This window comes from Hippoglossus stenolepis, chromosome 12 (genome assembly GCF_022539355.2).
Source record: "Hippoglossus stenolepis isolate QCI-W04-F060 chromosome 12, HSTE1.2, whole genome shotgun sequence".
NCBI classification, from domain to species: domain Eukaryota; kingdom Metazoa; phylum Chordata; class Actinopteri; order Pleuronectiformes; family Pleuronectidae; genus Hippoglossus; species Hippoglossus stenolepis.
In genome coordinates, this window is record NC_061494.1 from 25,030,691 (window position 1) to 25,058,325 (window position 27,635).

A 27,635-nucleotide genomic window follows, 5' to 3' on the forward strand; every position below is an offset into this window, starting at 1 on the left:
TTTGATGATATAAAAACAGGCAGAGACGTGAGATGATTGACAGCTCACACTGACTCATGATTGGTCAAGAGCGTGGATCTGCAGGACCTCTCCACAATCACTACTGCTTGATTCTGATGAATACAAATATTTGCCTTACCTCATTTTCTCTGTCGTCCGAGTGAAGTAAAGGTCAAGTTACAGGAAGAGAAAGACAGACGTCTAATGATCAATGAGCTCGTCCTCAGATGGAGACAGAGGTTCAACAGTGACTGATGAAAGAGTCACAACAACACAGACTAACACGTCCACTCGCTCACTGTGAAGGTTCCAGACATTTTCCTGCTGTATTCTCATATTTCACTAGGAGGCTGCAGGAAAAGTTCCAGAAAATGTCCAGAGACACTGACACATACAGAACCTACATGTGAGGGACATGCCAGTTCAGTGAGCAGTATGACAGTCAGAGCTCAACACATTGATACACTTTGTTTTACTACACATGAAAACCACTTCATCGCTCAGACACGGAGCCCAACAGAATTAATCACCATTTGTGGCTGCAGGGGGCGCTGCTCAGAAACAGCTGCAAAGTGTTGTTTAACGATTCTATGGGTTTTAAATAAAGATGCTCTTTCCTTTTAAAATGACATTGTCACAGGAGGACATTAATAAATCAATGAAGAAAAACCCAGCTCATGCGTCAGAACTTTAATTTGATATAACTGAATTATTACAGACAGTGTCGGCGTTAATCCAGCATTTCATTAAAGACTTTATTTATAGGATGAGGTCAAACTGATTTACTCCCGCGACACAATCCTCACACGGTTTCTTCAATTATCTCAAAACAAAAAATAAGTGAGAAAATTTACTTTTTATTCATCTTCTCTTGCAAGATCCAGAGCCTTTTATAAAATATGGAGAGGGGAGGGATTCGAACAAAAACACAGATGCATATCCCAGCCCCTCTTTGAAATCTGTAACGTGACTGAAAGGAGTTTCCTGTTGAAACAAGTCAATTAGCTGTTCGTAGTTTTCTTCAGTCGACTGTTCGCCACCGCTTGATTTTCCTTTTCGAAACGAGCTCGAGTTCAGAATTAGATTCTTTCTGAAACTGATCCAAACCATCAAAAATCAATGAACTCAAAGCGATAAACCTTGGATTTTGGAAAAGTAAAAATGTGGTGTACAGTCATGTCCTGGGTCTATTTCTTCTTTTTCTTGCTCTTCTTCCCTCCCTCTCCCTGCTGAGAGCTGCTCTCTCCTCCCCCACTCTTCTGGGTCCGAGTCTTTAATTTAGGGATCATCTCCGCAACGTAAAACATCACATCTTTACCTGAGGAAATAAAACACATCACATCTTTACCTGAGGAAATAAGAAAAAAAGAAATCGAAGCACAATTCAACAATACATTTTCTGTTTGTCCAGCTTAGTTCCTAAAATCTGACAAATTCCTCTTCCCAAATTAAACTGTTAAGGATCCTTCAGACTCAACAACAAAAACATGTGGGAACATCCAGGCGAGGGGCGGAGCCTGTAGAGCAGCAGGAGGCCGGACATGACGTATAAACTCTGCTGTGGAAAGATCAGTGTTGTTGTTTACAGCTCATCCACACCGGCGTCGGCCCTCATCACCAAAAGATCTGGAACCTCCTCGTGTTTCCAAGTGGACGTCTTCGTCTTCTACGTGTACGGCTCCTCTTCTTCATCCTGAGATCTTTGTGTTCTTCCAGTTTCACGTCACGTGTTAGAAACCTCATCAACACGTCCACTCGCTCTCTGGGAAGCTTCCACACATTGTCCTGCTGTTTCCTCACATGGACTCACTGACATTTTACTTAGGGGCGTTCTCGCTTACAGCCCATCCGGAAATTTTTAGGAACATGTCCAGAGTTCAGTGCAGGTCTGAAAGCAGCTTAACTCACTCACTCACACTCAGTGTAGGACTTACGGGAGCTGAATTTGTCCTGACAGAGACAACCATCTTCCTGCTTCAGCTGAACTCTGACACGACCTCTGAACTGGACATCCCGGTTCCACTCCCTGGGATGCATTTTGTTCTGTCACACACACACACACACACACACACACACACACACACACACACACACACACACACACACACACACACACACACACACACACACACACACACACACACACACACACACACACACACACACACACACACACACACGATAGTATTATGATCGTACATCATACATGAACTTGTTCCTTGACGTCGTGTGTGTGAGGTTTTTACCTCCATGTAGACGTTCATGCCAGCAGCCGTCAGGACGTCTCGGATCTCAGTACAGGACGGATTCTCCACAGCCTGCAACAAACGACAGCAGCTGCTCTTCATTCACTGAATGATCACCACCTTCACTCAGCTGAGTGAAACCAGGCACCACACATTGGTTTTAAGTTGGCAGGCCTCACTGAACATGTCACTAGGGGGCATCTCTGCTGTGTGAAAGGTAAAAATGTGTAAAATGTAAGTCACCTTCTCTGTGGGGATCCTGCGTCCCTCAGCCAGCGTCTTCTTATTGTTGATGTAAACTGGGTAGAGACAAACGAACCTGAAACACGACACAGACGACACTGGTTCAGGAAGTCCAACACTACTCGTTAACATTTACAGAAAAAAAGAATTATGACAAGACGCTACATTTACAGTTTACTGTATAGATATAACTGTGACCATGGAGAGAGTGCATGTGGAAGGTTTATAGCTGTTTTCAGACATGCACTATGGAGGATGTCAGCAGAATTGGGTCTGCACTTTTTTCAGTTTGTTTTTCACACATGAACAAAACAGCAGGTGATTCTCTGCTCAGACGTGTTCACAACACAGAAATCTGCAGGGGATTCAGGTGGGGGGGGGGGGCCCGCCGGCAGGATGAAACATTGATTCTGCTGCAGAGATCGCAAGTTTTTGATGAAAGTACATTGACACAGATGTGGGCTCTTATCACCAAAAGTTATCTTGACATCTTCGCAGGCGTCTTGTACGTGTGTGGCTCCACTTTTTCATCCCGAGATATTTGTATTGTTTTTTTTATTTCAGTGTCTGTCGCGTGTAAGCAACGACATCATCGCACCCACTCACTGGTGGATAAATCCTGCGGAGGATCTCCTGTCTTTTCTAACTTGGACTCCTCCAGGACTTTCTGCTGACTTGGTACTCTGGGCTGGCAGGAGAAACTCTGGAGAAACTCCGGACTCTCTCAATCAGACATTTTCCTTCTCAAATACAGCTCCTCCAGAGAAAGTCCGGAGTTGGGTGCAAGTCTGAAAACAGCTTTCATGACACGTTCAGGTGCTGATGAGCTCAGGTTCAGATGAACCTTTAAATTAAACTGAACCAACAGAAAACACTGGAGGTTCATTAGGAAAATATGAATCAATTGATAATTTCATGATGTGAACATCAGACTGAAAACAAAGCTTGTTTCAGGACAAAGTGACACAGAACAGGTTTTTGACACTAAACACAACTGGAGTACTTGAACACGTCATGCTAAAGGACCAGACTTCGTACAAAAACTACCGCGTTTTCACATCTGCCAAGGTTTCTGCTAAACACGTCGTAAATCTTGACTTAAAAATAAACAGTTGACTATTTATCACGAGACGGAAAAATAACTTTACCCACATTTAGTTAGTTAGTTGCTCTCACTACCCATCATTCACTGCCGTTAACATCCGCGTCAGTCTTCAAAACCAAACCGGTGTATTCTTGTTAATTTAAAAATATAAATACAAATATAAATGAGCCGAGTTGAAGCAGATAACACGAGATAAACTGTACCACGTTAATAATTAAAAAACACGTCATATCAACAGACAAACAAGTTGTCCTTAAATTCACAAATGTCCTATAGGAGTTTCGCACTGTTAGCTTAGCCTCACTCGGCTAAAAGGCTAGCTCTGTACTGGAACTCACCTCAACTTGTCGGCGGGATTCTGTGTTAAATGAGCCATTTAGAACTTTGAATATATACTTAGATAAATAAACATGTGTTTAACCCTAACCCTAACCCTAAGATTCGTTACAACAATAATAATAAAGTGAGTCTCTGCTGCTCTCAGTGAACAACAGGCCCCACGACGACGATGATGCTTCTTCTTCGGATTGTAGCAGATTAGACGCTTCAGTGACGTGTTGCTGCCCCCTTCTGTTTGTTATTAAAAAAAACCTTTAACAGTCATATAATACACAGCTCAGTAAAGTGAGGGAACTTTAATGTTCACAGTATAAAGTTAAACTCCAGAGATCAAAGTGTCCGTTAAAAGTGGTTGTGAATCAGTTTCTCTGCTTTGGTGCAAATCAAAGTAACAACAGGTGAAATGGAGGCAGAAGCAAGACGAGCCCCAAACAGAGAATGTTTTTAATGTGGTGTCCACAGACAGCTGCTCTCTGCTGATCCTTCCTGACTCCTTCTAGTTCTGGGTTCTGCTCCTCCTCACTGCTGGCAGCATGAGGAGCTACCTGCAGCTCCATCAGGCTGCACAGGTAAGGAGATTCACGGCAGTCGAAAACAAATCAACAGCACACATCATGCCTGTTCATGCATTTTGTGTCTGAGAAACAAACGTAGCTTTAGTGAGTCGAATCAAACAGTTTGTAGTTATTCCACAGACTGTCCAGGAGGTGATGAACCAGGTCTGGGAGGAGAACCCCCAGGACTCCATCCTCCGACTCCTCAGGAGCATCATGTCCAGATGTTGTCAGGAGAACATGCAGGCAGGAGGAGGCCACACCCACTGAGTCACATGATGACTTGATGAAATTCACACACGTTGGATCAGCCTGTGGTTTCAGTTTGTTACTGGGATGTTCAGTGTGGTTTTGAATCCAGTCCTCAGTGGGTTGATGGTTTGTTTCCATTGACTGTTGTTACGTCATTTTGTTCTCAACTAATTATACAATGTTCATCAGTAAAGATTTTATACTTGAATCATTCATTAAGACCTGATGTGTGATGGAAGTTCTCCCTTCATGTTTCTGAGCAGTGTATTATTGTTCTGTATTAAATCCAGTAGTAAGTATCGAGTCAATTATTATCAATCAATCAATCAAATTTTATTAGTATAGTCTCATATTCACAAATCCCAGTTTGTCTCATGGTCTTTAACAAGGTGAGACGTCCTCTGTTCTTAACCCTCAACAAGAGTCAAACTACTAAAACCTTTAACAGGTAAAGAAGGTAGAAACCTCAGAGACACATGTGAGGATCCGTCTCCCAGGACGGACACAAGTGAACAGATGTCACGTGGAACAGAGAACATCAGAGAGATCAGAGTATTTACAGCTTTGATAAGAATAAACACTTTGTAGCATAACTGAAGGTCAATGAACTGATGGATTATTGTCAGTAATGGTCGAGTATCAGAGGAGAAATATTATATATCAAGCAGACTTGATGTGATCATAGTCCACGATCAGGATCCACCATCGTCCACAGTCATTGTCCACTGCCACATCAGGATCCACTATCAGATGCCAACATGATACAGGATCCACCCTCGCGATCCACAGATCATAATCCACGATGTGGATCTGTGGACGATAAGGCAAAGGGACTCCGGGGAAGAAGTCAAGTCAGTAACATGTATTGATGAGATATTAATATCTTTGATGTGATGAGGATGGAGAAGAGGAAGGAGAAGCTGGAAAGAGAAGCTCCGTGTGTCATGTGACCCCCGACCTTCTAGACCTATAGCAGCAGAACTAAGATCAGGTCTAAGACAAACCTGGACCGGCTCTAACTATAAGCTTTATCGTAAAGGAAGGTTTGAATCTTCAACGTTCAGAGGGAGTCTGCCTCCAGAACTGAAGCTGAGATGATTCCACAGGAGAGGAGCTTGATGCTGAAGCTCTGGCTCCTCCTCTGCTTTAGAGACTTTAGGGACGACAGCCTGAATTCTGGGAGCTCAGGGCTCTAGTGGTGATAAGGTACGATGAGCTCTTTAAGGTTTGATGCTGCCATATTATTAATGTAGGTGAGGAGGAGGGTTTTAAATTCTAAATGTAACAGGAAGCCAGTGTAGTGAAGCTAACACAGGAGACATGTGGTCTCTGGTCCTGGTTCTCTTCAGGACACGTGCTGCAGCATTTAGGACAAACTGCAGAGTCTTTAACGACTTCCTGCTGGAGCCTGATAATAAGGAATTATAATAACTAAGCCTGGATGGAACAAAGGCCTGGACTCGTTCTTCTGCGTCTTTTTGAGAAAGGACATGTCTGATGTTTGAGATGTTAAACCAGTGGAAGAGGGCGGTCCTAGAAATGTGTTTTAAGTGAGAATTAAAGGACAAATCAGTATCGAAGATCACTCCCAAGTTCCTGACTGTTTCATTGGAAGCAAGGACGATGTCGTCTAGTGCAGCTTCATCATTAGAGAATGAATCTCTAAGGTGTTTAGGGCCAAGTATTAGGTATTAATTATTATTTAAACTTGATTAATATTTTTACTGGACCACATTAATCAGTTTTTCAGCTCTGAACATTGAGTTGATCCTGTAGTTCTATTCATGTTTTAACTTGACACATTTTTATCAGCAACCCACAGAACTTCGACACGTCTACTCTGAGAAACCCACATAACCATGAAAAATGTCTGGATCGCACCGTCAAAACTTCGCTCTGTTTGAAATACATGAGATCCTAGAGTCCAGAAACTTAAACTTCAACAAAGTTGCTCTGGTTCCCACTGGATTTAGAAGAATTTAGTCTGGAGAGCTTTAAGTATTAATGATATATGGATAAATAATAAAACATTTAAATAAATTATAATAAATGACAGGGACTTTAATTGATGTGGTAGATTAAAAGGAGAACTCGGAGTCGAGCTGCAGCGCAGCAGAAAAAGCTTTTATTTATTTTTGCAAGAAACAGAACTTTTCAGACGTCGACCATATGAATATAAGATCTGTCTAAATTACAGATTAACATCAGATGTCGCTCGACAACAAACCAGAAACATCCCGACAGTCTTTGTTTAACAAATGACAGAGTCAATAATCAATAGATCAGTTATTGCAGATTCTTGAGACACGTAGAAAACTGTTAATGTCGCTTTAATTATTTCCTCTCAAACGAAGACAACCTCCATCGTAAAAACAAACCAAAGAACGAGTGATGACCAAAGACAAGGTAACAACAGGTACGAAAAGATAAACGAGAGGACAGCCTGACCCTGGATTAATAAATCCCTTCTTTTTTTGAAACATTTCCTTCTGATCACAAAGCAGAAAAGATTCAGAACCAAGAACGAGCCGACGAGGATATCAAGGGACGAGAAAAACTGTTCTGCTGCGATTTAAGTCAGGATCATAAAATTTTAATTTTAAATCAAACTCAGACTGAACTGGTTCAAATTGGTTTTCAAAAAACGTCAAATCTTGACTTCGATGTAAAAATTAACATTGAACTTATCATTTAATAAAAAAAATTTAAAGGTGAAAGTCAGAACATGTTTCGGTCTTGTGACCCTCGTCGTCTCGTGCTGACACGACAACATCACAGGTGAGAAACAGCGAGTGGAGAAGCAGTGCAGCTGTGTTCGGGGGCGGGGTTTCAGGTGAAAGAGGACACCCCGCTGTCCGTCTTCCATCGTTTACAGGTGGCGTTGGATAGTGGTGAAGAGGGGGCGGGCCCGACTCGTCCTCTACCTTTCTTCCTTCGACACTTTTTACTTCCCTTTGTTTCAGTCGAAGGGGCTAAAGTCCCGTTCCAGATTCTCAGACTCGTCGTCGTCAGAAAAGAAGTCGTCCTCGTCTATATCATCCTCGTCGTAGTCCTCGTGCCACTCGGGGACGAATTCTTCATCGTACTCGTCATCCTCGTCCTCCACCTCCCCGCCACCCTCCGCTCCTGTGTTGTTGTTGTTATCTGAGTCTACAGTGTCTGAAGCTCGAGCTGACTTAGATCTGAGGAGTCGTCACAAGATTTCCTTTTTACAAAGAACTTTTACAAGTGCACATAGACATGCATGTTCAACTTCTGAAAATAACGTGAGCTGGACGACTGAGAATCCTCACAGATACTCACACTTTGTTGGCGTCACCTTGGTTGGACAGGTTGGACGCCAGAGTCGAGTCTAGTTCCTGACTGCTCTTCGACTGATAACCCACCCGGAAGTCCTGCAACCACAGAAATAGGAAACATTCAGGACAGGAAATGTTCCGATTGTTTTAAAATGTGCTAAAACTAAATTTTAAATGAACCACCAGAGTCTGTTGAAAACAATCTGGTTTAATTTTTTCTATTTTAAAGTGGTTTCAGACCGGTTTCAAACCAGGTTTACAACTGGTTTTGACTGATGTTTTCTGAACTTGTTCCAGTCTGTATTTAAACTGGTTACCTCGGATGCGATACTGGTTTCAAGTTTATTTAAGAAAGAACCAGTTTAAATCCAATATGCTTTAAAATGGTTTCCCACCAGTTTTCAGTCAGACTGGTGTGTACACTGTAGTCTGGTTGTAAACTGGTTGTAAACTGGTTGTGAACTGGCTCCAGCCGGTCACCTGGGTGGAGTGCTGCAGGATGGCGAGCAGACGCTCCTGGATGCGTCGGATCAGTTCCAGTCCGGTATTCAGGTGTTCTGGTTTCAGCAGCCGCACACACGAGGCCAGGTCCGTGGACTGCAGCAGCGTCTCCTCTGAGAAAACACAGCAGGTTCAGAAACTTTATGATGATGATGATGATGATGATGATGATGATGACAATGACGAAGGACAGTCTCACCCAGCAGGATCTGCAGAGCATTGGTGTGAAGATCCAGAGCCTCCGTCTGTTGCTCCATCACGTCCATCTTCTCCGTCTCCTGGTTGTAGTAGCTGTAGACGCAGGAGTAAGCGAGTACCTGCAGACGACAGAGCAGGGCACAGTAAACACATCAGCAGAACCAGCACCTCCGATGATTACGTCCACGACGATGGTTTTACCTTCCGAGCCTGAGCAAGGACTTTACAGGCGTCGATGACGAAGGTCAGAGACTTCATCTGCAGAGCTTCATTAATTGACGACACTTTGTTCTCCAAGTTGATGGCAAAGTCCTGAAACAACCAAACAAACGTCTACGCCGATGTTTCACTGATGCAACGTCTACGAATAAAACCACTGACAACTTCCTGTTCGACATTTGAAAACACAAACAATATCACGATTGATCTAAAAAAAATCCTGTTATCCCCTTGAACCTGGTGCTGCTAATCTGTGGTTGGTTGAAGATGAAGAGCTGGTCCACGAGATCTAACTTCAGCAGGCTCCTCAGGAGCAGAGCTTCCACAATTTTCTTTTCATTGCTATTGTTTAGTTAATAAAGTGGTTTATTCAACTTTTTTCTCCTTTGCGTTGCTTCCCTTCGAGCCAGGGTTGAAAGTCAGAATTATGAGTCATCTTCCTGTTTCACAATAAAAACCCTCCACCCTGTTGGTTGTACCTTGGCCTGATGGTGGAAGGTGCATCTCTCATTATAATCCTGGAACTTCTTCTCCTGACGTGCTGCTTTACTCACCTGCATTAAAAACACCATCATCATCATGACAAATCAGTTTATAACCCTATTAGTGTCCATCATATCATCATCAGGGCAGCACTGACGTGTGGTTAACGTGCAATACTCATGTTAAAACTCACCATGGCAGAGCAGTTGTAGTAATCTTTGTGTGTTGGTTTCCATGGTTTCAGACATCGCCAGCAGAACCCGTGGTTACATTTGGCACACGTCATACTGAGGAGGGAAGAAGAAAAGCTTTGTCATCCTGTGTGTGCACACAGTGTGTGCGTGTGTGCGTGCACATTGTCTGCGTGTGTGTAGTGTCCGTACTGCAGACAGCCCTCGTTCTTCTCGATCGGAGCCTGGCAGCTCGGGCAGCGTTTGGAGATGAGTTTAGCGAGATGTTTGCTCTGAGCCTCTGAACTCATCCCTTCATAAAATCCTCCGTCGTCCATCCACTGAGACATGTGACTGCAGCTGGATGGATAATGAGCCTGAGGGTCATAGGTCAGAGGTCATCAAAATCAACCTACTGGTCTGCACATTCAACAAAGTCTGACATGTGTGTGTGTCTGTCTGACGTGTACTTGGCTGTGACCTCTGACCTCGGGGAAGTTGCAGCTGAAGCAGGACGACCAGCGGCACTTGGAGCAGGTTCCCATACTGCCCATGTTCTCCGTACATAGAATCTGATCACAGCCCAGAGGGTTGGTGCACCACGTCAGGTTAGAACAACACTCTACATACACCCGCAACATGGCCTTCTCATACTGAGAGAGGAGGAGAGGAGGAGAAGAAAGGAAGAGACGAGAGGAAGAGGAGAAGGAAAGAGAGAGGAGGAGGAGAGTTTGATCAGGTTCTCATTTACATCAACCTATTGTTTGGACTTCCATTTGACTTTTATTGTGAAATCTTCTTCATATGATTTAATTTGAAACATATTTCACAGACAGGAAGTGACAAGCTATTTATTTATTTACTCTCCATCTGAAGCTGGATCGCCCCCTGGTGTCTGACTGCAGGACAGGTCATAACCCTGTCTCCTCCATTGCTGTGTCTCAATTCAGCGGCTGCATCCTTCGGAGGAACTGGTCTATGCAGCCGACTTGGGTTGCATTTAAAATAAAAAAATGTCACCACGCGATTTGCTGCCATTAAATAACAGTTTGTCAATCCAGCGCAGTGAATGATGGGATATGTTGGGAAGGATTCACCGGATGGAGCCTCAGTTGCTCCTGGTTGGAAGGAAACATTTAGAGAAGTCTTCGAATTGTCTAGTTGCGCCGCAGTGACAGAATCGCTGTTCAAATGCAGCCTCGAAAGGATGCGACCCTGAATTGAGACACAGCTACTGTTAGATTGAGGAGACAGTGTCAAGCTATATGTTACCTTGGCGACGGTGTCTTTGTCAGTGAGGATGCTGAGAAAGAAATGAGACGTGGGCTGAGCTTGGCAGTCTGTGATTGGACAGTTACAGTTCATCACCAGGTTCTGTTCGATCCTCGCCGTCAGGTACTCCTGCCAGCACGACTGGAACACACACACACACACACACACACACACACACACACACACACACACACACACACACACACACACACACACACACACACACACACACACACACACACACACACACATTATAGACACAGACAGATATACACACACAGTAATCTATTTTAGTGAGGACACTAAGGCCCAATCCCATTTCACCCCTTAGCCCCTCCTCTCTGACGGGGGAGGGGCTAAGTGTTCGGGCCGTACAGCCCTCCAAACTGAGATTTTTCAGACCCATTATTCAAACCGAGGGCTATGACAATTTCCCAGAATGCCATGGAAATCACCGGCAAGCTGGGAGACCCACAAATGTAGTCTTTTCTCCATTACTAAGGAATAAAAAATTACGACAATGATTGTAATATCTTAGATTAATATTGTTTCAATGAATGGTAATTCTTTTCACAACCTAAAAAAAAAAAAAATCACTAGCATGCAATTTTTCTTTTCACGATAATCCCGTATTTTCATATACTTTTATGATCCAAACAGTCCATTAAAAGTGGGTCAGAAAGTGAGGACCAGCCAAAATGCCCTCACTCTATAGAGTGTAGGATCCAAATGGTCCTCACAAAGATATCTGTGCAAGTTCACACAACCACACACACCTTGCAGCAGTAGTGCATGCAGCTCAGCGAGGGGACCAGCTCCGTGGCGGCGTTGCAGGGGCCCAGGCAGACGGGGCAGGTGGAGGCGGGGCTCGGTGGCGGCTGAGGGTTTCGGCACTTGATTCCGGCGGCCATGATGAGGGAGTCCGGGTCGTCGGTGTAGCGCTGCACCAGCAGGTCCACGTTCCACTTACAGTGAACCAGCAGGTGCTCAGCCCGGTCCAGGTCCAGACTCAGAGTCCCAGAAACCTGAAGAGACCGAGATCAGATCAACTGAGAGAACACACCCTGGTCCACAGATGTCAGAAAACCAGAGAAACAGCTGAGTCACATGAAATCAAACTCACCTGCTGGACCGTCCTCTGCATCAGCTGACAAACTTCCTCCTGTGTCATTGTCCGACCCATCGAGAAGAGAACCGCATCCAGAACGCCATCCTCAAACTGCTGCAGACCTGAAGCCAGGCTGCCACACACACACACACACACACACACACACACACACACACACACACACACACACACACACACACACACACACACACACACACACACACACACACACACACACACACACACACACACACACACACACACACACACACACACACACACACACACACAATCAATAAACTGATGATTTAAAAAAGACCTGATGATGTATGTTCCTTTAAGAACAGATGAACTGAGGATGGTCGTGAAGATGATGAAGACTCTGAGACACTAAACTAACTTAAATAACCCCTGACAGCCAGATTTAACCCTGTGTATAGGGTCAGATGTCACACCGAATATCAGCTTGGTTTTCGGTGGTGGCGGTGTCCTTCCTTAATTCAGTGCGGCTCAAGCAGAACTGGGCCTGACCCTTCTGCGGAGTGGACGGGTCCTCGGGGAGGAACTCCACGATGTGCGGGTTTTCGTCATTGCGGCGGATGCAGCCTTTACCGATGACGTGCATGATGCAGGAGAGAACGTCGCTGGTGCTACAGCTGAAACGACCTGCACCCGGAGAACGAGATGCATCCTGTTTCTGACACGATTCTAGAACCTGGAGAACGGACAAGACCAGAACACAGAGAGATGTTAGAAAATCTGACCTGAGCAGGGGCTGCAGGACAAATTGATGGAACACAAATGTTTTGGCTACAACATAAAAATTAAGTTTATGTAATTCTGGAGCTACGTTTTCCATGATGCTTTAACATGAGTTCAGTTTAAACTGAGTCAGACCAACAAAATAAAAGCTCCTGTTCTTTCAAAAATAAAAACAAATGTCCATGTGACTGTGGTGTGACCTCTGACCTTAAAGACGAGGTTGTCGATGTGCATCTCCTTCTCCTGCTTCATGATGTGAACGATCAGACAGTATATGTAGTTCCTCTTCCTCTCCAGCGACCTGGCCGCATCCTCGTCCACATTCAGGTACGTCTGTGCGGGCAGCAGCCGGAGCGACTCTGGGACGCCGTCCAGACTGCGAGACGCCACCTGCTGGTTCAAACTCAGCACACCTGAGGAGACAGACAGTGAGTTAGAGGAGGGGGAGGGGGAGGGGGAGGGTGTGTAGGTGTGTAGGTGTGTGTGTCTGACCCTGGCAGGGATCATCCAGCTGGCTGCAGATCAGCAGTCCTCCCTCACTAATGAGCGGCATCAGAGCATGCAGAAACATGGCGGCTGACAGACCTGTCGCCTGCAGCAGAGCGTCCACCTGAACCTCCTGAAACACAGTCAGTGACATCACAACGACTGAGGACAGATGAAACTGACCAGAGGATCCACATCACACAGACACTGTGTGTGTGTGTGTGTGTGTGTGTGTGTGTGTTACCTCCTGCTCGTTGAGCTGCAGCAGGATGAACAACTGCAGCGTAGACACGTGCAGCGTCCAGCAGCCGAACTGAAGCTCAGCGTGTCCAAGCCACGTCCACTGCAGCCGCCGAGGCTTTGAGTGACTAAGACCATACATGGACTGACCTGACGCACAAACACAAACATCAATGGTTATGATGTCATCACTACAGTAACGCACACCAGGAACAATAATAAGCTCATCATGGAGACCAACATGTTTTCTCACTGAGTCTGAACAAAGCTTCAGGTGTTTGTTCCACTTGATCTGTTAGTTTTGGTTTCTAATTGTAATTTAGGGACAAACATCCCCTATGTGGGCTGTGTCTACCTATACTTGACTCTGATTGGTTTGTAGATGGCGTCTGACATCGGCATGTTGTCAGTTGGGGGGATATCAGTCTTTCTGGTGGATGGAGGAAATGAATAAAGCTTCATTTGGTTGCCATGGTAACATCATGATGGTATTACTACCAGCATCAGCACCTTCAGGTGCAGTACTCCCCAGTACTACAGTACTCCACACTAGTTCAAATGCACCAAATGAACGTCCTCATGGTTCAAACATTATTTCATCGGAGGTGAAGACTGCAGCTGCTTCCTCTTCTTCTATTGTTTAATTCTGTCTCTACTTCCTGTGATTGGTCCAAAAGTCCAAACTATCCAACAAAGTGTTTTCACTCTGGAACAGAACCATGGTTCAGTTTGATCCAGACCCAGAACTCCTCTTCTGCTCTGAGGAACCTTCACACCTGATGTTTAGGTTCAGACTGAACTGAAGAGTCTGAAGCTCTGAACCCAACAAGGCGTGAACTAGTCCTGAGACTGCGAGGTCTTAAAGGAATAGTTCAACCAAAAATGAAAATTCACTCATCATCTAGTCACCAATATGATGGAGGGAGGGGTGAAGTGTTTGAGTAAACAAAACACTTTTGGAATGTCAGGGATAAACAGTGTTGCAGGTAAATAAATACAGTTGAAGTCAATGGTGATCGATCCTTCAAACGTGTAAAAACAGATAAACACAAAATACCTCCATACTGCTTCGGTGGTGTCATCCAAGTGTCTGTAAGCCCCGACATTCCTAATTGACTTCTCAGGTGGATCACAGCTGACATTTATGCTAAAGACATGTACTCGTTTCAAGTCGAATCTGAATGTTGGGGCTTTCGGACACTTGGATGACACCACCGGAGCAGTATGGAGGTATTTTGTGTTTTTTTTTTTTACATTTGAAGGAGGCACCAGTTACTTCAATTGTATTGATTTGGCTGCAACACTGTTTACCCTGTCAATTTTTGTGTGAACTATCCCTTTAACCCAGGTTTATAAACATAAATACCTTTTTACCTCTGCCTTGTAAGGTGACCTTGAATGCTGTGAAAGGCGCCTATAAATAAAATGTATTATTATTATTATTATTATAATAATAATAATAATAATAATAATAATAATAATAATAATAATAATAATATGGTCAAAGTATGGGTGAACTGGAACTAACTGTGAGTGTAGAACTGGGTGAACTGGTGCAGATAGGAGCAAAGTTCTGGTGAAAAATGTTTTGCTGGTTCGTCCAGGAAGCAGAGCGAGGACACAGCCCAACAACGAGGAGACAGAACCAGAACCTGGGCATCAGCCTCCTCCTCTGACTCCTCCCACTCTTGCGTCATCTACAGCAACAAGAAAAGGACCGAGTTAAAAAACTGAGTTAAAATCAAATCTCCAGTATGATTTCCACTGTTCACCTCACACCCAGTTTACAATCTCAGTTTAAATTAATATAAACTCAACAGTTGGTGCATTAAATAAACTAAAACCTAAATGACATTAAAACAACGAGGAGGAGGTGTGTCTTCCTGCTCACCTGGTCGTGCTCCTGCAGTTGGCAGTCGAACTGCTGCAGCCTGTACAGGTGAAACTCCTGCTGCAGCTCGGACGACTCGCTCAGGTTCTTCAACATCTGCTGAGGGAAGCGATTTGGGAAGCAGCTGCCGATTTGATTGATGACAGCGGTCTCTAACCAAACATTGCCTTGAGCCAGCAGTCGGTCGCCCAGGTAGTACCTGAGGAGAGAAAAAGGGCTTGATGTCATAAGTTGTCATACCGACATGTTGCTGTGTTCGAGTTGCATGTGACTGTTTGTGGTCCATTGTCTAGTGATGCTCGCACCTGTAGAAGTGTTCGAAGGTGTTGGCGAGCTCCAGGCCTGACAGGAAGAGCATCGGCTCCAGAAACTGCTGCAGCCGCTCCAGAGTTGCCACGGTGCCGGACGCCGCGCCGCCAACCTGAATCATCTGATCGATGTACTGAGCAAAACGCTCACTCACCTGCACACGAAGAAAACTGCGTTATCACACTGGAGCGATCAAGTAAGCCTGAATTCAACCCAAGTTTAAACTGGTCATAGGTAGAAGAGGAGGAAGTGCTTCAGTCCATTATGTTTTAATAAGTGTGAACTCAAATCTAAATAATGATCCTCGACCAGTTAAACCTGAATCAAACAAATGGTTTATGAATCTGTAAATTTGACCCTCGAGGGAATCTGGGTGTTATGAGGCACGTTTGCTTCAAAACAATTTTTATACCCAGAGGATAAGCAGCTGAGTTAAACTAGACTTACTCTTGTCAGGACCTACATGCACGGTTCAGATCATGAAGATAAACCAGACTTAATTCTGTCAGGACCTACATGCATGGCTCGGAGGATGGAGAGCTGCAGCAGCGCAGCAGAGAAGCCGTGTCGAAGGGCGAGGACAAACGCTGTCTGCTGCCCAAACAGCTCCTCCATGGCATTCTTCAGCCGCAGGTACAGAGTCCGGTAGCGCTCCACGAAGTCGGGATGACTGCAGCTCAACTCCAGGAACTTCTTCACCTGGGGGTAGGGGTGGGGGATTCAACATCTGGACCGAACCACACGACGATCCACTGATGTTCAGATATAAACATGATGTTCTTACCTGGCGCTTTACCACCCCTTGCCAACAGAGGGCGATGCCTGCAATGCTACTGCTGCTCTTCACTTTGGGCTTTGCTGAGGAAGATGAAGAGGAAGAAGAGGCAGAGGTGGCGTCTTTGTTTTTACCATCTTTACCATCTGGAAGAGAAGTTCAAAATTGTATAAATTGAAAGAAGATTGTCACCAACAGTTGAAACCAGGAAAATAAGATGAAAAAAAAAAAGAAGCCAGAAACGTAAAGAGGAAGAAGCTGTTGACATGCTCTGTCCTTCCTTTCCATCTTAAAAAAACAAAAGATCAGCGCTGCAGCTGCAACAGGAAGTGTGCCATCAAAATAAGAGCAGTCGAAACTAAAAGGAAAATGAGTGAGAACGTGTCCTGATGACATCAGTGTTGTTTGTTTGAAGCCGCTCAGACAAGGAGAAGAAAGCGTCGCCCCGTGCTAGACACCACAGGTATTACAAAATCAGATCATAAAAGCTGAAGTTTGAGTTTGAAGCTGAAGATAAAAAAATGCAGAGGGTGGAGCTGAAACATCAGTGTGAGTATTTTTCTGCTTTTCTTCTATATTATGGTATAAATGAACAAATTATTACAGCAACACACGTGTATTCATCAGCTGTTGAAAATAGGAAAGTTCCTGCTCCTTGTTTGATTAATTTTTAAATAAAACTATTTGTCTGTATCGTGTTTTTAAGGATCAGAAGAGCCGCAGTCAGCATGTTTTCAGTTAATCTCTGCTGCCGTTCAAGTAGCAGAGGGCGATGTGATGAGTTCCTGTCCTCGTCTGGACACGTAAAATGTCACAGAGCAGACGTGAACACACATAATGCAGACGAGCGCCTCTGAATAGTTACTTACTCTTCTGCTCTTTGCTTCTGTTGAGACCTTCTGGAAAAAAGAAAAAAAAACGCTTTACACATGGAGTAAAAATCTCTTTTTAACCAGACGACATCATGTGATGAGAAATGACAAACCATATTAAAGTCAGTCTCAGGAAGAGACGCTTACTTTCCTTTACAATTTATATAGAAATGATGTTCCTTCCCAACGTGTTCCCAGGTCTCCTTGTGCTCAGTGACAATTTTTTGTCACAGATGATCTAAGCGAAGACAACAGCACAACAAACATCGTGGCATTTCAGACTCACTCGATTTGACGGGCGGTTTCAGCTCCTCGCCGTCCATTTGACGTGTGTCCACGTGAACCAGCAGGTGTGTGAGACGTCTCACTCTGGAGTTAAAGATGGCCGCCCGACTTTTGCAGCGACAGGCTGACTCTGTGTTATCCAGGTACTCGCTGAGCAGCCAGGACAGAGGGCTAGACGCTGAGGATTCTGGGTAAAAACAGAGCATATGCGAGGACCAGCTTCAGTGTTTAACCATTACTGTGATGACCAAACTGTAAAGACTGAACTTTATTGTAAAAAAGCAATTTTCAAACACAAACTAAACAAAATAATTAACAAATTTATACATGACAACTGTGTATGTCGGTGTGCATCTGTGTGTGTGTGTGTGTGTACCTGACAGTGTGATGCTGTGGACGATGGGGGTGATCAGAGCCTCCCAGCAGGTTCGACCCAGAGCTTCAGCTGCTTCAGCGTCAGGAAGAAAACGATCAGCAAACATCTGCTCATGTCTCAGAGCGCTGTTCAGTCTGAACACAGAGAGACGGGGACAAACAGAGAGAGAGACACAGAGAGAGAGACAGAGAGACTATTTACACTTCAAGGAAACATGATAAAATTACATAGAGTTTATGTTCTCATAGAGAAACTATAAATGAAGTACATGTCCATCGACCAGCTGTTGGTCTGTGACGGAGCAGAGAACCTCTCTGTGTCCCCACATCAGCCTGAAACTCTCCAGGTCATGTGTCGCTCTGTAAAAACTAAAATCTATTAAAAGTCTGGATTTCACCATTTTCTCAAACAAGTGAACCACATCAACGTTCAGTTCTTCTTCTACTTTTCCGGCTCACATACACCGCCATCTTTGCCTGAGCTAAAACAAAGTTTAAAAGCTGGCACTTGTGTTTTCTCTAGCGAGTGGAACACACACACGCACGCCCACGCCCTGCATCAATGAACTAACTCAACTGTCCATCTCATACAACTTATTTTTACTTTAAGTACTCTTACTGCAGCAGCACTAGCCTAGCATAGCATAAAGACTGGAAACAGCTAGTGTTGCTTAGCTAGGAGTTAGTAATACTATATTTCTGTCATATGACTGTAGTATTACTACAGTATTATTAGTGCAGTAATAGTATTATTGGTGCTGGTTACTTGTTGAAGAGCTGCAGCAGCTGCGTCTTGTCGTCCGTCACTTCCTGACACCAGGTGTGAGCCTTGGTGCTGTAGAACAGGTACGTCCGACAACACAGCTGCTCCTTAAACACCGGCCAGAATGTCGGCTTTGGACCCAGAACCTCGAACCCGTGGACCCGAGTGTCGATCCCGCCCTGTTACAAAGGAGAAGGGGTCAGGATACTACAGAATGATTTTGCTAAATCATGGACTGGAGTATGAACTAGAGTAGGAACTGTACTTTTACCTGCTGACATCTCTTGATCCTGATCTGGATGATGGACCAGAAGCGAGTCATGTTCTCCAGCAGAACCACGCGACTGGCTGAAGGAGTCACGTTCACCTGCACAGACACACAAACACAACATGAACAGTTTATCTGTGTCTATTACAACACATCTGTACCCGTGGTAACATGTCGATTTGTTGTTCAGGCTCACAATGTTGAGCTCCGTGTTGATGTTGGTTGGGTCGTCTCCTCCCAGAACCAGAACCCGGGCCGGCATATAGCTAGAGTCCTCGCTGGCCACCAGGATGGCCAGTTGCCTGCACGCATGCACACACACACACACACACACACACAGTGAGTACACTGCAGTACTCACACATGTATCAGTATTAGCATGTAAGCGTGTCACCTGATGACGACGCCTTTGTGCATGTAGACGTTGATGAAGTGTGACCCTGTGCAGCCGTTAGACTCCCAGTACGTTTTCGGGTTCTTGTCGGTCAGTTTATTAGCTCGATGGTGATTGGATGAGACCTCCACCTTCTCCCAGCACTTATCCTCCTTCAGCTCCACACTAGACCCTGAACACAGCACGAGTTCCAGCAGTCAAAACAACATAACCACAAGATTCACCTGTGTGTATTTGTCTGTGTGTGAGTGTCTGCGATTACATCACCATATGACTAGGTTGTGATAGATTGATGTGTGTACAGTGTGTGTTTTTCTCAGTTTTTAGAAACATCTCACAAACAGGAAGTGGATGAACGCACCTTGGCACAGGTTCCTGAGGAAGACGTCGAAGAAGGGGATGTTGATTGGTTGATGGCTGCGGCGGTGCTCCTCGATCTGACCCAGAACCATCTGGCAGAAAACACAGCGACCACTTAAATGACTCCAGTTACCATGGAAATAACGTTTCCATCTATGACTTTGACCCTTCGCTGCACCACTGATAGGACAGGGGCATCTCTACCCCGCCCCTCCCTCCCTCTGTGGTTACCTGTATACAGCCGGCGAGGACGCTGGTGGTCATCTTCTTGTAGAGGCTGGCATACTTCTCACAGTCGGAGATTAGGTCACGGAGCTCGGTGACGAGCAGCAGGTTTGTGCCATGTTTGTCCAGAGCTTTCACCAGAGCGTCTTTCATCCCCAGACGACACATCACCACTGCGTAGTCTTTGTTCAGAGACGCCAGCCGGTACAGGAAGCGGACAAACTGCTGGACCACCTAAGGACAAATCACAGGAGGTTAATGCATGTCAGCCGGCTGGTTTCAGTTTCCATTGTCACACTGCAGGAGTGCACCTCTCTGTCGTTGACAAATGCCGTCATTGATGATAGGCAGGGCTCAATGCTCTCGTGCCACGGCAGCACATCCTCCTGGTAGTTGTCCAGGATCTTGTTCAGGATCCTGCACGAACCAAAAGAAAGTCCAGATTTATCACCATGATAACAACAATGCCACATAGAGGTCAGGCTGTGATTTGTCCGTACCTGAGGATGGAGAGCTGCACGGCTCGGTCGGCTCGGTGCTGCTCCATTAGACGAACAAGGTCCTGGTACGTGTCACGACTGTGGGTTACCTGATCAAGAAACACAGACTGATCAATAACCACAATGATCCTGTCGCTATGATTATTACATTCAATTATTGAGATGTTATCGAACCGCAGGATGTGAAGACGTCTCATGACAAACACTGAGTGAAGCATCTTCTCTAAAAAAGGATCTTTGGCTGAGTGTTAACATCAAGAATCAGCGTTTCCTCCATCGCACAACCTGTGAGGTGTGTGTGTACCTGACTGCGTTCATCCTCCAATTGTGAGGCGTCGTCACACAACAGCTGCTCTAGAGTCTGAATAACCTCTTTAGTCGCTGTCAGTTCCTTCAGACTCACAACCAACATCTGGAGCTCAAAATCCAGCTGTTCAAGATCGTCTACAAGAGAACACACACGCACAGTTTAGAAACATTGAGCCTCGTTTCTAACCCTCGCAAATTAGATTTCTTCTAATTATTCTGCTGTTATTTGAATAAAGTTTAATTTAATGGATTTAATGTTTCATACATTTGTAACTTTTGTAAGTTAATAAATTAATTAAACCTCATAGTTACATGATTGTGTTTAAATGATAATAGTTTAAATGTGAACGACTGTGCTGCAAAATCATGCAGCGGTTTTCGGGATTTCGTGCCCCAAGCACCCTAACCCTATACACTCTTACCTTTGCTCTCCAGTTTGTGGACCATGGAGATATGGTTGAGGGCGATGATGGCAAGCATGGTCTCCGCTCGGGACAGAGTCAGACATTTCTTGAGGACAGTGGTGACTTCACATGCTACCAGCTGCTCTGCCAGACTCTTATGGTTGGAGATGAGCATGATGATAACAAGCAGGCCGTTACGCACTGACAGCATGCAGCTGCACAGAAGAAATCAGTAATCAATACTCAGGAGGCAATTAGCAACAGAAAAACCTGAACCGGGAGTTGGTCCGTTACCCTTTAGTCTTGAGCATGAGGTCGATGGCGGAGGGGATGGCTCCCAGCAGCCCTCGGGAGCCTTCGGGCGTGGCCGAGCCGATGCTAGCAAAGATCTCCAACATCATTTGAGTGCCTGACTCCGAGAGAGGAACACCGCTGCCGACGCTGCGGAGGTCGTGTTTACTGGCTCCGGTGATCACCTTCAGAGTCTGATAGGGGGACGCTAACATTAGCTATGTAGTATTAGTAACTCCACTTGTCTAAGTTCACATGTACAACAACTGAGGATGTCATGCAAGATATTCAGTGCCATCTAGTGATGAAGTTATATTTTAGAAGCAATATCTGTGTATAGATAAATACATTGTGTGTGTGTGTTATTTTTCGAAATGGCAGCGGACAAGATTTCTCACCGCGAGCGCCAGCTGCTGAACATGTGTGACCGACGACAACCCCTGCATGCAAGTCAGGATAGCTTTGACTCCGCCCTCAGTGGCGAAGGAAACTCTCCACTCATATTTCAGCATTAGGAGGTGAATGAGTCTCAGCGTGCTGATCACTACGTCTTTACACGACGACGACAGAAGCTCCACAAGCAGCTTCAGCACCTTGTCCCTGTCGAAACCAACAGAATCAGTCTGACGTCAAGGGCAGGAATCTATCCCAGATCACGCCACTCTGTTAGACCAGCTCATCTACTCACGACTCTGCATTTCCTTGCAACCCTGTTGTGTTTCTCACCGTATGGTCTGAGCAGATTCGCTCCTCATGTAGTTTTTCTCCTGCGCTCCTCTCTCCTCCATCAGTCTGGTGATGAAGAGCACAGCAGCGAGCTGCTGCACCCGGTCTGAGCCCGACCCCCCCTTCTTCAAGACGTCCACCACCTCCCCCATCTTCTCCAACGCCGTCTTCTTCCCCTGGACCATTAGGTTATTAAACACTGCAGGGAGATCAGGTTGAGAGGCGTTGATACAGAGACATGGATATAAACTTCAGGCTGAAGATCTTCTTTCTCTTTCTCACCTGTAGGGTTAGGTATCGTTTGTTTTTGTGATACTGGTGATAAATCAATACCAAGGGTACATTGTAAGTTGGAATTTAACATAATAACCATTAATGGTTAGGGTTTATTTAATTTGAATATAAAAATTTGCCTCGACATTTTGTTGTCTGGAGTGTAAAGTAGCTACTAGCTAACTGTTGGCTACAGTTACGTGCTGCCAGAGTCATGAAGAGTGTTGTCACGTTGCCTGTGAGCAGAGAAACTATCTCAGTACAGAGCTGAGGAACAAAAATCTGCGCTGTGATTGGCCCTGTGGGTAACAGCTGTTTAGGTTATATGTACTGTATCTAAGCCAACTCACCTGTGATCTTGAGCTCCAGGTCATCAGGGAGCTCCCTGTCGTCCTCTGCTGGCAGCTCGCTCTCCATCTCTGAATCGGCAGGAACCTCCTTCTTCAGTTTCTTTGAGACGGAGCCCATGACTGATGACGACGAGGAGCCTGGTGCTCCTCCTCCCAGCGCTGATGAAGCCAGAGAGCTTTCAGCTGAAAACAGAGAGTGAGAGTAAGCAGTGTCATCTTGACAACAGACTCGTGTTTGTGGCGTCTCCGTCCTCACCCAGCAGCTCTTCATCCTCCAGACGTCCTCCTCCTCTCCTCAGATAGTGTTTGGAGAAGGCGTGGGAGCACAGCAGGTCGCTCAGACACGACGACGGCAGCTTCTGCTTCAGGTAGTGAAGCAGCTTCTTGGCCATGTCTCCAGGGACGGACAGACTGATCAGGGACGAGTCGTCAAGGTCTCCATCCTGCAGGAAGAGTCAAATTTATTCACCTGAAACCTGTCCCAACACAGTTGAGCCACCTCCATCTGACCCGTTTTTATTTTCTAAGCTTTATTGACGGACACAACGTACCAAAGGCTCAGTTTCCCAGCATTTTCTCTGATTGCTGTGTTGTCTGCTTGTTACCTGCTCCTCAAGGCTCTGCAGCAGGATGCCGTACACTTCCGGCTGCTGTTTCGGCTCCAGCTTCTTGATGAAGAAGACTATCTCCCACCACTCTGCTCGGCTCAGAGCTGCAGGCTCTGCCTGCAGGCCCTCCAACAGGTATGGCAGCGAGTAGAGACCACCCGGCGGCTTCGAGAAGAATGTCTGATTCACTGAGGAGACATTTTTTTTTTCAGTTGCAGGGTCAGATGGATGGTCAGGTGAGTGTCAGGTAATCAGGTCGTACCTGCGGTGAGTTTGAGCGTCTCTGTGAGGGACGAGGCTTTTTCCTGCGTTTCTTTCTCGGCCTGAGTGCTGCTGCCGCTGCCCAGGATCTCCACCATGTGCCAGTGGACCCAGTATGTCCTGGACAGCGAGTTCCAGTACACCTTAATGCAACACAAAAACACACAGTACAGGTCAGAACTGATTTAAAACATTTCAAACTTTATTTTTTTAGTTTTGTTCCCTCTGAACCTCAGTTTTCACTTCAGTCTTTACAACAGCAGGAGGCACTGCAACCATCCAGCTGTGAGTTTCCATTTTAAAACACAAACTTCTTTCATTGTTCATGAATCAACTGTTGTTTTACTGAGCATCACTCATCAAAACATCTGCTGCATCAATGGACAAAGAATGACAAACATGAAGATTTATGATCTGAACATGTGAATAAAACAATAAATAAATCTTTTAAATTGATTCTGATGATTAAATGATCATTAACTTGTCATTTCCTCACCTGAACGGGTGGCGAGCCGTCATTGCTGTAGCGAAACTCTCCTTCATCGCCAGCGCTCACCTCCTCGTAGTCCTCCAGCATGCGGACCATCATGCCGCTCTTTAGGTTGTCCTGGACATACTCCACGTAGGCTGAACGGCAGGCGAAGTCGGAGCGCGTTTTGAATCCGTTTCCCAACTTCTTCTTCGGCGGTGTGATGGCGGGCGCTGCGACGGCGGAGCTGATGGGGAGAGCGATGGGGGAGGTGCAGAATCGAGGCTGGAAGATGGACCTGAGGACAGGGTGAGACGCCTCCTCCACCTGCTCTTCCCCGCAGACTCCTCCTCCGGGGCAGTGGGCGGAGCCGTTGGGGAGCAGGCGGTTGCGGTCCCAGCCCATCACTCGGACCAGTTCTGAGATCAGATTGGCCATTGCCATGGTGAAGTCGAACTCCCGCTGGACCCGTAGGTGCTCCGTATGGTGGCCAGTGCTGGTGGAGGGGCTGGCATCCTGTCTTTCAGAGCTAGAATCAGTCCCCGCCGTGTTGAGTTTGTCCATGAGAGACGTGACGCACAGGTAACGCTTTACCAGAGAGAAAAGTAGCTTTCCCGGAATCTGATATACAACAAGAAGAACGTATAAGAGTAAGCAACGCCACTCCTCCTTCTGCAGGGTTACTGTTGGAGTCAGTGAACAGTGTCTCACCTGAGGCAGGTGAATCCCCTCGAAGGAGATGCCATGCTCCTCCGAGGACGTGGTTTCGGCAAATAGCTCCAGTAGCGTGTAGCGGTTGTCGAAGTCCATGTGCTGCTCGATGCCGTCCTGCTGACTAAGAGACAGGAGGACGTATGCTCGACTTCCTGCGGGGATGGACATGAGAAGACAAGCCATCACACCTTTCCTCAACTGTCTGCTGCCCTGATGATATCACTCACACAGACCCATTACAAAACATGCCCCTGTAGAATATTACATTAGTGTTATTACTGTTACAGACACTGTGTGAGAGATTCAGTTCATCACCATGGAAATACTAGTTAACATTGGTCTTGTAAATAAAGTTTTATTTTGAGCTCACCTGCGTCGTGTGAGGCCAGTGCGCGGAGCATCTTCCCAGCACTGCGTCTGGTCTGTGTCTCCTTGTTGCACAGCAGCTCCATCAGCAGGTTGAGGGCGCCCGTCTCCTTGAAGACTCCGACCAGCGAGCCGATGCTGGCGTAGGCACTCAGCACGTGGATGGTGTGCGTGATGCTGATGGAGAAGTCGCTCTTTTTTGCCATTTGCTTCCTTGCCCGACACACCAGGTTCTTCACGTCCTCCTTCATGTCTGACAGCTCCACCTCGTCAAAGGTGACGTCTGCCGGGAACTCGTCGCCACCTCTCCTCTGGGCTCCATCTGCTGTCTCACCGCCATGCTGCTTCTCGTGTAGCTGCAGGGGGCGCAGTGTGTCTGTTTTCCTCTTGCCCAGCAGAGTAGGGCAGTTGGCGTACACATCCTCTGTCGACATCCACATCAGGATGTTCTCCGGTTTGGATTCACCTGATGTGGAGCTGCTGGACCCGCCCACTCCAGAGCTGCCACCACCCGCCCCACTTGTCTCACTAGCCCCGCCCGCAGAGCTGGAGCCGTCATCGATGGTGACGAGGCACCAACGAATCAGGTACTCAGTTTGGCTATCATGGGTTCGGCGTTGGCGGATCAGCTCCTCAGGATACGCCTGCAACTTCGGGCCGAGCTGGACCAGCAGGTTCCCATTGCGGCGTTCGCCCACCATGGTCGCTATGGAGACAACAGAGGATCAGAGGAAAAGACAGAAGAGGAGGAGACAGAGTAGGAGGAGGAGACAGAGGAAGGAGGAAGCAGAGGAAGAGGAGATATTAGAGATGGTGCAGGTCTCCTCTTGTCACAAGTTGCGGAGTTGAGCCTTGTTGCTATAGAAACACTGGACCTGGGTTAATGAGATTCATTAATAGACTTCTCTCCGTCTCCAGTGTGATGTCCCCCTTCACTATCAACCAGTCAATCAACCAGTCAATCAACTGATGTGAAGTGAATCAGCACAGGTTGAAGTAAACAGCAGTGAGACGTTCACGGTCACACTCTCAACTGCGTTTCAGTTCCGCTTTAACACCACGAGCCGCTGCTGGGCTCCGTCTAATACCTGGACTAACCCTCAGACCAGACCGAACCCATGAGCTCAGACACGGGCTGACAGTTGCTGGTGAAGCCGGCGGAGCAGTGAGGGACTCGGCCTCTGCTCTCGGATCATCGTGGTTTTTTGGAATTCACAGAATTCAAAACTCCTCACGCAACACATCAGAAGCTAGCAACGCTGCTAAAGTTAGCACCGAGTTTTCACATGATCGGTTAACTTCACCAATGGTTCTTTACCTGGTTAACAAAGGAACGGCTTCACTAACCCACGTCACTGACTCGTCCACTAGTTAACCCCTCACTGGTAGTTAAAAGTAACAGTGCGGAAAACGTCAAACCAAACTCCGTTTTAAAATCGTCAGATTTTAGGTAAAAAGATGATTGAAGCCGTAAAAACAATCTAAATCTGATGAAAGTGTATTTGCGGGTCGGTGAAGAATCTTCTGGTGAATTCGGGATGAACAAACTGAAGTTTATATAAAGTTAGCCTGAGTTCCGCCTGAGCTCTGACTCACTGATCCGGTTTGTTAACAGATTCAAAGTTGATCTTGTGTTTGATCAAATGTCGGATGTTATATTTGATGTAATTGTTATAACATGTGGGTCATATGACGTGAGTCCTGACGCAGATTCAAAGTCTAAAATAAAACCGTATGTTTCAGATCGTTTTAAAGTAGAACTGAACTTCATCAGCTGCTGTTCAACCGGACCCCGACGTGCTGTTGTCTCCGTGCCGGTGTTCGCTTCACGTCGGGCCGAGCCCCGGGACACTGACCCTGGATGTGAGCTCTGAGCGCCGGGCTGGGCCTGTCCAGCTGTCCGCCCGGGTCAGCCCGGGAAGCGGCCGAGCTGACACACGCTCCGGCCTGAAGGCACAGCCGCCGACAGGTGAGCTCTTACCTTCCGAGTCCCAGACTGTGTCCCTGGCGTGAGTTCTCCTCCGAAGCCGCTGTGTCCTCCTCCGACCAGACCCGTCGTGTCCCGGGCAGCAGCGGCTGGTTTCCTCCGGAGCTTCGAGTTGCTGGATGCGCATTAACGCCCTGAAACAGGAAGAGCATCGAACCCTTCTTCTTCTTCTACTGTGTGTGACGGTGCAGACAGTAGACTGCCCCCTGCAGGACAGGTCCACATCATACATTTAATATAACCCTGATAAATAACAGGAAGAGTAGAAACCATAGTATTAATATATATGTATTATACATGTATATCAGCTTCTTAATTAGGGCCCGAGCACCGAACAGTAGGAGACAGTGGGAGGCCCTATTGAAATTGTAAGGATTATTATT

At 46.2% G+C, this 27,635-nt stretch overlaps 2 protein-coding genes across 5 annotated transcripts; both read right to left on the reverse strand.

Annotated features, from left to right (window-relative positions):
* Window positions 1–675: 675 nt before the first annotated feature.
* Window positions 676–4,136, reverse strand: srp19 (signal recognition particle 19). Its single transcript, XM_047342466.1, has 5 exons — window positions 3,933–4,136; window positions 2,490–2,565; window positions 2,247–2,318; window positions 1,935–2,043; window positions 676–1,318 (listed from the first exon to the last, which is right to left on the reverse strand). The coding sequence occupies exons 1-5, from the start codon at window positions 3,968–3,970 to the stop codon at window positions 1,188–1,190; spliced, it is 426 nt and encodes a 141-aa protein (XP_047198422.1). The 5' UTR covers window positions 3,971–4,136; the 3' UTR covers window positions 676–1,187.
* A 2,706-nt stretch (window positions 4,137–6,842) lies between these two features.
* On the reverse strand, window positions 6,843–27,414 carry LOC118118729 (cullin-9). Of its 4 annotated transcripts, none has more exons than XM_035171993.2 (45): window positions 27,247–27,414; window positions 25,270–25,971; window positions 24,897–25,051; window positions 24,213–24,806; window positions 23,718–23,859; window positions 23,399–23,643; window positions 23,104–23,290; window positions 22,848–23,030; window positions 22,225–22,423; window positions 21,897–22,098; window positions 21,502–21,692; window positions 21,226–21,422; window positions 20,799–20,938; window positions 20,495–20,583; window positions 20,306–20,411; window positions 20,001–20,228; window positions 19,771–19,861; window positions 19,410–19,581; window positions 19,212–19,317; window positions 19,019–19,114; window positions 18,751–18,926; window positions 17,986–18,119; window positions 17,611–17,796; window positions 17,322–17,348; window positions 16,462–16,598; window positions 16,194–16,376; window positions 15,674–15,831; window positions 15,369–15,567; window positions 15,006–15,174; window positions 13,482–13,627; window positions 13,244–13,370; window positions 12,959–13,164; window positions 12,445–12,704; window positions 12,005–12,122; window positions 11,658–11,906; window positions 10,882–11,022; window positions 10,098–10,262; window positions 9,823–9,986; window positions 9,633–9,726; window positions 9,436–9,510; window positions 8,939–9,049; window positions 8,739–8,856; window positions 8,519–8,652; window positions 8,043–8,134; window positions 6,843–7,921 (listed from the first exon to the last, which is right to left on the reverse strand). In XM_035171993.2, the coding sequence occupies exons 1-45, from the start codon at window positions 27,377–27,379 to the stop codon at window positions 7,699–7,701; spliced, it is 7,950 nt and encodes a 2,649-aa protein (XP_035027884.1). In that variant the 5' UTR covers window positions 27,380–27,414; the 3' UTR covers window positions 6,843–7,698. The 4 variants fall into 4 exon arrangements, with proteins under 4 accessions (XP_035027884.1, XP_035027885.1, XP_035027883.1 ...); XM_035171994.2 differs by having other exon boundaries at window positions 17,322–17,351; window positions 23,453–23,643; window positions 27,247–27,413; XM_035171992.2 differs by having other exon boundaries at window positions 17,322–17,351; window positions 27,247–27,413.
* Between the last annotated feature and the right edge of the window lie 221 nt (window positions 27,415–27,635).

Excerpts from the sequence above, each read along its gene's own strand:
- srp19 (XM_047342466.1), bottom strand. The coding sequence starts at position 3,970 with ATGGCTCATTTAACACAGAATCCCGCCGACAAGTTGAG. Across the intron at positions 2,319-2,489 it reads GCAGGATCCCCACAGAGAAG|GCTGTGGAGAATCCGTCCTG; the intron begins GTGACTTACATT and ends CGTTTGTTGCAG. Across the intron at positions 2,044-2,246 it reads GCATGAACGTCTACATGGAG|AACAAAATGCATCCCAGGGA; the intron begins GTAAAAACCTCA and ends TGTGTGTGACAG.
- LOC118118729 (XM_035171992.2), bottom strand. The coding sequence starts at position 27,379 with ATGCGCATCCAGCAACTCGAAGCTCCGGAGGAAACCAGCCGCTGCTGC. Across the intron at positions 20,939-21,225 it reads CCACAAACTGGAGAGCAAAG|ACGATCTTGAACAGCTGGAT; the intron begins GTAAGAGTGTAT and ends GTTCTCTTGTAG. Across the intron at positions 19,582-19,770 it reads CCTCAGGAACCTGTGCCAAG|GGTCTAGTGTGGAGCTGAAG; the intron begins GTGCGTTCATCC and ends TGCTGTGTTCAG.